The sequence below is a fragment of the Mus musculus genome, chromosome 10 (genome assembly GCF_000001635.26).
Source record: "Mus musculus strain C57BL/6J chromosome 10, GRCm38.p6 C57BL/6J".
Taxonomy (NCBI): Eukaryota; Metazoa; Chordata; class Mammalia; order Rodentia; family Muridae; genus Mus; species Mus musculus.
In genome coordinates, this window is record NC_000076.6 from 88,118,096 (window position 1) to 88,130,611 (window position 12,516).

A 12,516-nucleotide genomic window follows, 5' to 3' on the forward strand; every position below is an offset into this window, starting at 1 on the left:
TATTGAAGTAGCTAGGTCAATTAATTATACATGTTTGTTAAAGCTACAAATAAACTAACAAAAATTTTGAGCAAAACACATGAAACTCAAGAAGGAAGAACAAAATGTGGATACTTGGATCCTTCTTAGAAGGGGGAACAAAATACCCATGGAAAGAGTTACAAAGTTCGGAGCAGAGACTGAAGGAACGACCATCCAAAAACTGCCCCACCTGGGGATCCATCCCATAAACAACCACCACACCCAGACACTATTGCAGATGCCAACAAGAACTTACTGACAGGAGCCTGATATAGCTGTCTCCTGAGAGGCTCTGCCAGTGCCTGACTAATACAGAAGTGGATGCTCACAGTCATCCATTAGACAGAGCACAGGGTCCCCAATAAAGGAGCTAGAGAAAGTACCCAAGGAGCTGAAGGGATTTGCAGCCCCCTAGGAGGAACAACAATATGAACTAACCAGTAACCCCAGAACTCCCTGGGACTAAACCACCAATCAAAGAAAACACACAGAGGGACTCTAGCTGCATATGTAGCAGAGGATGGCCTAGTCAGTCATCAATGGGAGGAGAGGTCCTTGGTCCTGTGAAGGTTTTATGCCCCAGTATCGGGGAATGCCTGGGCCAGGAAGCAGTAGTGGGTGAATTGTGGGGGGGGGGGGGGGGGGATTTTACGAGGAGAAACTAGGAAAGGGGATAACATTTGAAATGTAAATAAAGAAAATATCTAATTAAAAAATTGATAGAGATTCAAAGGATAATTAAAGATGAAAGAATGTCTTAGTTGTAAATCATAAAAATAAAAATTTTCACATCTTAGGAAGAACGTTATCATTTATTTTACCCCATTCCTTCTATAAGAACAAAATTGCTGAATTCTCAAAATGGTGTAATTCATTGCCGGAACTGTTTCTAGGAAAAGATTGGCCAGACTTATAGTTCAACTACTTGCCAAGGTTAAGATGTTGGTCACTAGCAAACATTCTAAACACTGCTACTGTGACTGATTCATACATTTCCTAACAAAGCAGCCATTAGACTCTCTTGTGTCGATTGGTAATCTAGTAGCTTCATTCACGCTGCTGCTTTTAGAACCTGGAAGCTACAGAAGTCTTGGACGCAATCGTCAAGGCATTCTGGGCTCTGCTGGCTTTACACCATCACCAAAAGTTTTTGAGGGAGCAGAATGAGACAAGGGATAGAGGGCACATGAGTGGAGAGTAAAAGGAAGAATGACTTATTCCCCAAACATACCTTCTTGCTAATTTAAAATAAACATCCAAAGGAGAATTAGATCAGAGAATTACACCGTAGCTCCCAACCCCACCACACTACAATCCCCGGCAGCAAACACACAGAGACTGGCAATGAAAACAACAGTTCAAAAGGAAAGTGGCTGGCAGAAATCCTAGGTAATACTAGAACAAACATTTCAGCTACGTTATTACTCGGCATTTTACTGAATACAGTGTGTCTGGCTCTGCCATTATGTATTCAAGAATTTGATAACTATTTGCTTTAATAGTTTTTTAAAATTGAATATGATTAAAGGTGCATTAAGTAGTATAAAAACTCTTCTGAAGTATTTTCAAACAAAACAATAATTAACAATACATGAGACAGGTAATTTGCATCCAAATTAATATTCTGTAACCACATATTTAGCCTAATATATAACATAGGTATTCATTAAAAAGCTGTGTGGTAAGCCAAAAGTACATTTTTAAATTCTTAACAATAGAACCTAATTAATTTATATAAACTGGAGCTTCCAAGGCATTTTTCAGGTAAAAGTATAGCATGCATTTTCTGGTGGCATCTACTGGCAAAGTTCAGAAATGCAGCCAGCTTAGCTAAAATGACTCCATGAAGAGTGGGCAGAGGACAATGATTGTCCAATGGCATTTTCTTCTCTGCACCCCCCCACACACACACATCCTATCTACACATCTTCATTCTTCCTTGGAATAAAAGACCATATACTGCTTCCTTTATAAGGCAAGCACAAACTTACCCTCTGATACAAGAATTAAGTCTATCTTTATGTCTTAAGTTGTAAGGTGAAGGAACCAAGAGGAGACGGAAACCAGAGTGAGAGGTGGGAGTTAGATTATACACACTGTACATGCTGACCACAGTTCCTGAGGTCTCTCCTGTGCCTAGTATGGAATCCTGAACTATCAAAACCATTCAGAAAGATCAGTCTGCCTGACCTCAGTGCACTAAGAGGACTGCGCAGTATAGAACCGGAGGCAGGATGAGCAACTCAGACAGGGAAAAGGCCCAGAGAAAAAAGGATGGGACTCAACAGGACAGCAAAACCCCGACCTGCTGTAGCTACAGGGATAGAGTCATGAGATGCAAACATGGTAAAAATAAATAAATATAAATAAACAAACAAATAAGTAAGAGTCAAGTTAAGGCAGACTTAGAGATGTGTAAGACTTAAACTTGGGTAGCTGGAGCCACAGGAGCTATGAGAAGACGCTCGAACAAGTGACCAAACATGAGGAGTCAAACCCTCCCGATGGTAACCAAGGCCAGATCCCGGAAGAGCACTGACAGAAGGGTAGGAAGGAGAGAAGTGTGAGACACTGCAGAGTACACAGGAACTGTGCTCTACTCTGTGCCAGAGACTGCAATGGCCGGTACAGTCCAGTGCTGACAGTGAAGGCAACCAACAAACTCTTACACTTGCTGCCCAGGAAGAAATGAGTCAAGCCTGCCAACAGAGAAGGGGAAATAAAGAAGAGCACTTTTCATGAGTCTGAGCAAAAAGATGCAGAAGGAACGGGAACAGAAGCTGGCTGAGGTTTTCTTACTATCCTGATAGACGATGGATAAAGTCCAAATCAAGAAAAAGAATAAAAGTGTAAGATGAAATGCGTAACTATAGAGTAAACGTTCACTCAGCTAGCGGCTTCCCCACATCTGGCTCACTGCAAGTTTATCCTTTAGATTAAGCTCAATTGCGACCTTTGTCTAGGCATGCTTTCCTGACATCCTCATCAAGCACCAACAAAGCAGGCCAAGTAGGTCCTTCTCACTGTATCTTTTCCACCTAGTCATTAGTAATCTTGCTATTTTGAATTATAAGATTAACATACTGTTTAAAAAGAAGAAAACAAAATTGTCTAAGTAGACTCCCACTTGAAGACATTATTTAGATACCCACTTCTTTAGTGTCTTCCCCAGAAAATGGGGTAATTATTCATGAATGCTTTAAATAAATGGCTGCTAAACTGAAGAAATATATTATCTCATACAAGGTTGCCTATAAAAGAAATGCATTTCTAACCATTTGGTCTATTTTCCCAACCATACAGTCCACAAGAATTTTAACTGATTTATTAGACTGAATGTATGCATTTATCTTGCTTCCTCCCTAAACCTTACTGAAGTCAAAAAAAAAGAACAAGCCAGATTTTTAAATACATTCAGAAAAAGAAAATAGAAGACAATACTAGTAATAGTAGAGTCATTACATCAACTACCCAGAAAAAAAAAAATATATATACATACATACATACATACATACATACATACATACACACACACACACACACACACACACACACACACGATAAATGCAGGTCACTGTTCAAGAACCACCAGTGCCTGAAGACCCTGTAGCAAGGGGTGCTGAAGACCTGAGCGTGCATGTGGGACACTGGTACCCTAGATCCTCTCTCACTCTCAGCAGTAAAGCCAGTGTGCCTCTTCCACCGTGACATGGAAGGCAGAGACACCCAAAGAGTAAGCAAGGCAAGACCCAATCCGGGACAGCAAGGGAAAATAACGGGAATAAAATCTTCACAGTGAACTTGGAGCTCAGTGTCTGCAGGTCCATCACAAGCCTCAATTGCAGCTTTCAGAGACTAACTGATGGGTCTGCGGAAACATTTGGAAAGAGTCAAAGAAATGATGCCCGGTTATCTGACATCTGCAGAGTTAAGTCCCTAACCACAGGGCCGACTGGTCACCAAGTTGTCATTAAGCCCACTATGCATTAAGCCACTACTGGTCAGCTTTCCAGGGCCTCACTTTTAAGTAGGAAAATACAGGTTTGAATCACCATCCCTTCTGGGAGTCCTAGACTGAACAGGACAAAAGGAAACTCTAACCAAAAAAATCCTTAGATAAACAAGCACCGTCTAGACAGCAGAGAAAAACGGAATACTCTTCTTCTTGCTTTGTTGTGGTTGTTGTTTGTTGCTGTTGTTGTTCACCCTTAAGGGAAAGTCTCACACTGGAGCCCAAGGCAGTTTTCCTGTCTCAGCCTCCCAGGTGCTTGGACCATGTGTGAGTCAGTACATCCAACTGAAGCTAAATATGGTTAATAATCTTACAAAGATATGATAAGACCATATCAAATCAAATGTGAGGATGAAGGTGTTGGTTTCCTGTTTGCTTTTGCATAGTCTTATTCCTTTGTTGTTCTTACTGCCAGGGTTGGGGGAGGGGGTGCCGAGCAGGCATGTCACTCACGCAGCAGGCAGAGGACAACATTCAGGAGTTGAGTTTCTCGTTCCACTGTAAGTTGCAGGAATCAAGTAAGTCATCAGGCTTTGGCAGCAAGTGCCTTTACCTGCTGAGCCATGTCACTTGTCCATGTGTTTGCTCTTAAGAAGCCACATGAGCAAAGTAAAGCTTACCAATAGAAAGTAAAACTGTGAGGTCCGGGAGCAGGGCAGAGGCAAAGAAGATTCCAAAGGGGCTGAGGAAGCTCTCTAGTCTAGTTCCTCTTCTCTCAAGAAGGCCCGGCAGGCGAAGGTAGGCAGTGAACACTAAAGGAGACTGCAGAAGGAATGTCTGCAGGGCAGGGGATGGACCCATGGGAGGACAAATATTAAATCTGTCAAGCTTGATAAGTAATTGATGAAAAGTGAACAGGAAAGAGATCCAAAGAAAAGGATGTTTTGAATGCAGAGTATCTCCCTTGGACTCAATGGAACAGTGGGTGCCCACCTGGGAGAGTTGTTTGGGAAGGGTGCAAAACCTCTCTGAGGAAGTGGTCCACTTGGGTGGATCTTGCAGCCTTATACACTGGCTTCATTTTCTTTTACTCTCTACTTCCTGAGTATAGATACAATACAACCAGCCACCTTCCTGCCCTTATGTGATAGATACCCACATAAGATACAATGCAATTCAGAACAAAACCCTTAAAAATGTGGAATTGGGGGCTAGCAAGATGGCTCAGTGGGTAAAGGTACTTGCTGCTAAGCTGGACAACCTGAGCTCAATCCCTGGATCCACATGGTAGGAAGAACTGAATCTTACAGACTGTCCTCTGACCCCCAGTTCCACATCATGGCACATATGTACCCCCCCCCCCGCACCCATAAAGGTACACACATACGTTAACCAAAAAAAAGAAAACAAATATGGAAGTTCTAATGAATAACGTGGGATAAAGTGGAAACAAACCCCTCAGGAGGAGATCAAAGGATGTGTATCAGGAACTGAACTGATAAACTCAAGTCTAAGCTCTGCCACTCAACAACAGCACAATCCAGGGCACACTGCTTCATCCCCACACTGCAGCTTTCATCTCTGAACTGACAACGCTAACGGTATCCACCAGGTGAGGCTGTATACTGACCAAGGGATTAGCTATAGAAAAGGGTTTAAAGCAATGCACAGTGTTCAGTAAGCATCAGCTACTTTTATTTGAACAATGCTGTGGCTCACCAATCAGAATGACAGCAATCCACAATAGCTAATAGGTACAAGCTACTCCAGTCCCCCAAAATGACTCTAACATACCGTTATTATAAATGCACATTTTCCTGATTTAAAAAGCATGTTCATCTCTAGCTGCATGTGTATCAAAAGATGGCCTAGTCGGCTGTCACTGGAAAGAGAGGCCCATTGGACTTATAAACTTTATATGCCCCAGTACAGGGGAACACCAGGGCCAAAAAAGTGGGAGTGGGTGGGTAGGGGAGTCGGGGGGGAGGGTATGGGGGACTTTTGGGATAGTATTGGAAATGTAAATGAGGAAAATACCTAATTAAAAAAACAAACAAACAAAAAAGCATGTTCATCTCTAATGTCACATAAAAAAATCCTAGATAAACCAAAGATGTACAGATGTAAGATGAAAAATAGCAAGGGGCTGGTGAGATGGCTCAGTGGGTAAGAGCACCCGACTGCTCTTCCGAAGGTCCAGAGTTCAAATCCCAGCAACCACATGGTGGCTCACAACCATCCGTAACAAGATCTGACTCCCTCTTCTGGTGTGTCTGAAGACAGCTAAGGTGTATTATACATATAATAAATAAATAAATCTTTAAAAAAAAAAAAAAAAAAGAAAAATAGCAAGAACCAGAATATGGAATTCATTCACTTTTCAATTTTCTTTCTCATTCTTGGTGTTTCCTTTATTGCTAAGTAAAACACTTCTTAAAAACTAACTTGATCATTTCCAGTTCTGAAAAAAAAAAACTGTTTCTTCCAGATAACAATAAATAATAACTATCTTAACTAAACAAACTCAATTTGAATATATCTTTGGTTTTCATACACACAAGACAGCTATTTCAAGGACGGTCATGTAGTTATGATTTCTTCATTTTGGTACTTTATTTCTTCTACCTGTGCTTTGGTCTGATGCTTGGTGATTTCAGTATTACCTTCATTCCTACCTCTGAATCTGTGAAGTTTTAAAGATAGATTAACAGCAAACATTTATGATTTCTAAATTGTTACCTTGGATTTGGTATCTTTCCAAGAATTTCATCTAGCTTGTCAATGAAATTAATAAACTCCGACAGGCCTTTTACATGCGCCCACAGAGGATCTGATGGTGACGGCGCATATCCTTTTCCTCCAAGTTCCAATGTCCTGATAAATGACGTGGCCATCTGTGAAGGAAAATGGACCACTTAGCACCCTGTAAAGATGTTGAAGGTTAAACTACAACAGAGATCTTGAAGCTGGGTACACTTATGTAATCCTAGGGATGCAGAGTCAATGAAGCACACTTCATGGGCCATGTCACACGCTAAGGAGCAGCTAATCTCAGGAGCAAGTGTCATGTGGACCCCACAGGACACAGGGTGAGACCGACAGCTAGTAGCTGGGATGAAACTGATATGTCAAGTCAGATGTCGAAGCAAGGATGAAGGAATGTGTTCGTAGTAAGAGCAGACCTTTGACTGTGCAGATTTTGTTCAAGAATATAGCTTCATTTATACGGATAACTAACTACTGAAATCATTACTGAGAAGAAATTCATTTTCAATGTCAACTACTCCATTGTTTCCAATGGAACCAAACCTCTATTTTACCTTTGATATGAAAATAGATTTGTACCAGATAACCACTAGATTCCAGCAAGCTTTCACATCCCAGGATAAACAGCTGAAAGTACTGTCTTTACATTGACAAAAATGTGTATGTGATAGCTAACTGAAGAACATCTCCATCAAAAAGATGAGATGTTCCAAAAACAGTATCTTCCAAATTATCCTTTAAGCACATTATAGAATATCAGTGACTTGTGGAGACACTGTATGGTCAAACAGCTTGGGGAATCACAGATGAAGTACCAAGGTTCATAAGACATGTTACTTCACTGAAGGACTTCTCAGAGTTCCTCATATACAGATATGTATCATGTAAACAAACATCACATATGCCATGTCTGACGATTTTTGCCCTTAGAAATACTTATTCAAGAAGAATCTATCAAAGCCAGGCACAGTAATGCATGTTTATAACCCAGCATTTGTGAAATATGGACAAGGAGATTGAGAATTTGTGATCACCTTGGGCCACATAGCCAACCCCTCATGGTAAAGAAAAGATAGGAAAGAAGGAAGGAGAAAATAAGAGAGAAGAGGAGAAAACTGGTACATTTATTTATTAGGGGTAATGGCCTAAGGAATATATTGTTGTAAGAAATACTGCTTAACAGAAATTCTTACCTGCTAACCTTGGAAGACACAGGAAAAATTAAAACTCAATGGCTTTTCAAATACGAAGATAAAACATAAACAAACTACTTAAAAATTGTTTCATTATAATGCAAGCCCTGAAAATGCAAGCATCCATACCAGAAACATAGACAACTGTTTCTCTCGAGCAGCATGCTTCAAGTTGGTGAAGGCCTCTCTCCCCAGTCCTCGATCAGGGATGTTGAGAATGGAAGCCAAAGCCAGGTCATTCTTTGAATTCACTAGCAGGCTCAAATATGAAAAGAAAATTTTCTTTACCAATACCCGTACCTGTACAGAAAAGTATTCGTTATTTCTTTATTGCAGTTGTTCTAGACCTTTTTCTTAGATATATATGCAGAAACAGCATATAGACTCATGTAATCACAACACTGCATCCCATTCTTTAGGCAAAAGGAACAGCTAGACAAACTGGAAACAAATTGGACAGTTAATATGTTCTTTCTTACTGACTGAACTTAATAACAAGCAAATACTAACTACAGTGGCTACTGGAAACTGACCCTTACAAAGTGATATAAAAGGATACCTCGCAACAAGGCCTTTCTGGTGAGATTTCACCCTCTTTCCCTGTATAAGCCTGCCAGGAAATAATAGCCAAGGACACAGTCTTAGAACCTTACAGCAGGAGCCATCTTGCCACTGGACCCAAGTCTACATCCTATTGTGATGCCAGGCACAGAGCTACAGTTAAATGCTTAAGTTTTTGAGAGCTATTAGATAATGACTTTGACATAATGAAATAACCAAATATCAAAATGAATGAAATAAATGTTTAGAAAACAATGAAATTTAGTGAGTATTGATATTAACTGACTTCTGGGAGCATTAACAAATTTACCAAGAATTATGTAAGTCATATAAAAAGATATTAAGTATATGAAATAATCTTAAGAGTTTCTGCAGAATTATAATGATCAAGATAGAAAAGTGTATACAAAAAGACAGATACACAGGTCAGCAGAATTTGAAAAGAATCCAAAAGCAGATAGACAAAGACACAGCAACAAAAGTACAAAACTGCCAAAGTATCATTACTGGGACTGGGCCAACAGATCTCCACTTTCATGTGGCAGCACATGAACCTCAACCCAAAGCTCACACCTTTTATGTACATTAGCTCAAATGGATCATAAACCTAAATTTACAATATAGCTATACAGCTTTTAGAACAAAGCATAGGAGAAAATCCTTAAATCTGAGCATTGGGCAGTGAAGTTAGATTTGACACCAAAGCATAATCAAGAAAAGGAAGGAAGGAAGGCAAGACAACTAGATCACAGCAACATTAAACTCTTATGGACTCTCTTTGTGTTCTTTTCCTTTCAACTATGACTACCACCTATGGCTCTGGAATCACTTGTTTCTAGTTCCAATTGTCATAATGTATACTTGAAATCTAGCCCATCCCTTCAGATATTGGATTTACAAATGCTGAACTCAAGTCACGGTCAAAACAAGAAATTCACAAATGTTCCAATAACATCAGAAATCTGAAGCCCCATAATGTATCCTCTCCAAACTTAAGGAAAGTATTTTCTTTATCTAGGTTTTCTTAGCTCAGTGTAAATGGCAGAATACCTCCCTACAGGTTTTTGGCCAAGGAGACTCTCAAACCCTCAAAACAATACAGGCTGCCATCACTGCTCCTGGTTGCCTACCAGAAATAGAGAATCAGACAGTATTACTGAAGACACAACACATTTTACTTCAAACTAGAGCAAGACTACTCACTAGTTCTTGCATAGTTCCAGAAGGTACTGTGCAGGCTACTGGTAGGGAAAGGTTGCCAATTGTTTTACCTAGCAGTGTACATGCTACCAAATGGACATGCTAGGAAACATGTACCCACAGGAACAATAGTGCTGGTTTTTGTTATGGCTATAACCAGACACTTTCTGACTGGATTTGAGACTCATATTACAGAATGGAATTCATTCCTAATACTACAAACCTGGTCAAAAGCCTGTGACGAGGGAGGTTGTAAGGCTGACAGAAGTGAGAAAAGATCTATTGCTGTCATTTTACTAAACACATATGGTGTCATACTGTCAAACCACCTTCTAAATATTTGTGTTTGTATGCATAGATTAGTGCTGCTTTCGGCCTAAGTCTCAGCCTAAGTCAGAGAAGTGTCTCTTTGCAAGGAACAGGAGTGCCTCTATGCACACGTGTGCGTGCCCCCGCGCGCGCGCGCGCGTGTGTGTGTGTGTGTGTGTGTGTGTGTGTGTGTATGCATGTGTGTTCGAAGCCAAACTTTAAGCTTCCATACCTACAACTTGCTCTTTACGGCTTACAAATTCCATTTCTCTCATCTATGCTGCTGGGAAAGCATCTTGGAGTCCTCACAGCTGGACCTGCATCCCTCTCATTATGGTCAGATAACATGGCAGTTATGGTTTCTGGGCTCTTATATGTGCAAGTGTGTTTTTAAGAGGCTCCTTGGAGAAGCAGTCCTTAAACACAGTTATGACATCCAGCAGCAAGGACCTAATTTGAAAAATTCCACAAGACTAGAGCTTTATCAAGACATCAAAGATGAGATGTTCTATTTGCTTAGTAAATTGATTTTGCCCCATAGTCTCCTTTAACTCCTACTAAAATGCAAATACCCAACCTTAATTTGAGGTCAGGATTTTTAAACAAAAAGTTTTACTTGCCTTCCTTGCTAAAGATGTTCCTGGCTAGCAGGTAAATGCTTCTGTGTAATAAGAAAACATTTAGTAGATTAAGAATTTTTTGAGGTAACACAATCACAAAAGAACTCAAATAATATGTACTCACTGATAAGTGGATATTAGCCCAGAAACTTAATATAGTAAGATATAAGGTACAATTTGCAAAACATATGAAACTGAAGAAGAACGAAGACCAAAGTGTAGACACTTTGCCCCTTCTTAGAATTGGAAACAATCACCCATGGAAGGAGTTACAGAGACAAAGTTTGGAGCTGAGACAAAAGGATGGACCATCAAGAGACTGCCATATTCAGGGATCCACCCCATAATTAGCCTCCAAACGATGACACCATTGCATACACTAGCAAGCGTTTGTTGCAAGGACCGTGATATAGCTGTCCCTTGTGAGACTAGTCCAGGGCCTAGCAAACACAGAAGGGGATGCTCACAGTCAACTATTGGATGGATCACAGGGCCAGGGCCCCCAATGGAGGAGCTAGAGAAAGTATACAAGGAGCTAAAGAGATCTGCAACCCTGTAGGTGCAACATTATGAACTAACCAGTACCCCGGAGCTCTTGACTCTAGCTGCATATGTATCAGAAGATGGCCTAGTTGGCCATCATTGGAAAGAGAGGCCCACTGGACAGGCAAACTTTATATGCCCCAGTACAGGGGAACGCCAGGGCCAAAAAATGGGAATGGGTGGGTAGGGGAGTTGGGGGGGGGGGGCGAGGGTGTGGGAGACTTTTGGGATAGCATTGGAAATGTAATTGAGGAAAATACGTAATAAAAAAAAAAAGAATTTTTTTTATTTGCTTAAAGACCTGGCAGGAAGCCTTTTCGTATATTCCACTTTGTTACTTCAAAGAATTTCTAAAGCAATAGTTTAACACTTTAGGGGGGGCAAAGTAGGGTAACATAAAATAAAGAGTATTTCTTAAATTCATCTTATTGCTCCCTGTGAAGATTTTGGTGTGCCATTAGTAAATGTTTCTGATGATCAGAATATACCTTTGCAAGACTGCATCCCCAAAAGTCTCTTTGAACCTTAAATATGCTGATTTCTAAAGGCACCTGCTAAGTCAGGCACAAGCCTTATAAAGGTACCTAGAAAGGAGACAGGTACCCAGCGTGAAAAGGGGGAAGCCAATGTCAGCAAGACTGGGAACTGCTCTGCAGGACAGGACATGCCAGAACAGAGAAGGCACGGCCAGCTAAAGGCTGCTGGAGATGCCGAGTGAAGGGTGCGCATTTTAAGACTCTACTTTTTTTGGCTGTAGTATTAAAAGGTATTTTCCACATCAAGTTTTATTTTTTTAAAAAAATCTCTTTTTAATGTGGGGGTATATGCGCATGAACGAGTGTGCCCATGTGCGTGTGCAAGTGCGTGTGCAAATGTGTGTGCGAGTGTGTGTTGTTTTAAGCTATGTGCAAGCATACAGCACCCTTTACTGTTGTGGCAATGCTCCGAAGAGAAACTTTCCAAAGCTAGACTGATGTGCAGAAGAGCATCTCCTTCCTGCGAGTACTGACACCTGACTGTTGCTTGACACAAACTCCTTGTGGTGCAAGAATATCTGTGTTTTCTTCCACCTTCCCTCAGTAGCGCACCCTTAAAAGCAGACACCTGTCAGGACCTGATCCCTAAAACTGGCTTTGGTAGTGTGTCAGAGATGGTGTTCCTCCTTAGGACAGTGGGCTCTTCTCTACATTGTCGTCTTCGGACTGGTTAGTCTGCCATTTTGGTTCCTTTCCTCAAAGTCAGGGTCAGTCTAAGAAGTTAGGAAGCATGCTTACTGTGGAACAGTTGGGCCTCACTCAGCTACCTGCTCAGACGTTAACCGGAGCCTTCATCGAACTTTATAGATGCTTTC

General features: G+C 40.9%; 1 protein-coding gene across 8 annotated transcripts in view; it reads right to left on the reverse strand.

The window, feature by feature from the left end:
* Parpbp (PARP1 binding protein) overlaps nucleotides 1–12,516 on the reverse strand; it is a 55,572-nt gene that overhangs the window by 26,698 nt on the left and 16,358 nt on the right. For 7 of the 8 annotated variants that reach the window (XR_003948816.1, NM_029249.2, XM_006514268.4 and 4 more), the window contains 2 exons: nucleotides 8,062–8,232; nucleotides 6,713–6,867 (listed from right to left, as the gene is read on the reverse strand). Coding sequence is in view for 7 of the 8 variants with exons in the window: in NM_029249.2 (NP_083525.1) it covers nucleotides 6,713–6,867; nucleotides 8,062–8,232 (326 nt within the window). In the remaining variant the exon portion in view is untranslated. Of the gene's footprint in view, nucleotides 1–6,712; nucleotides 6,868–8,061; nucleotides 8,233–10,188; nucleotides 10,664–12,516 lie in introns of those variants that run through there. The other variant, XM_017314131.2, reaches the window with a different exon arrangement.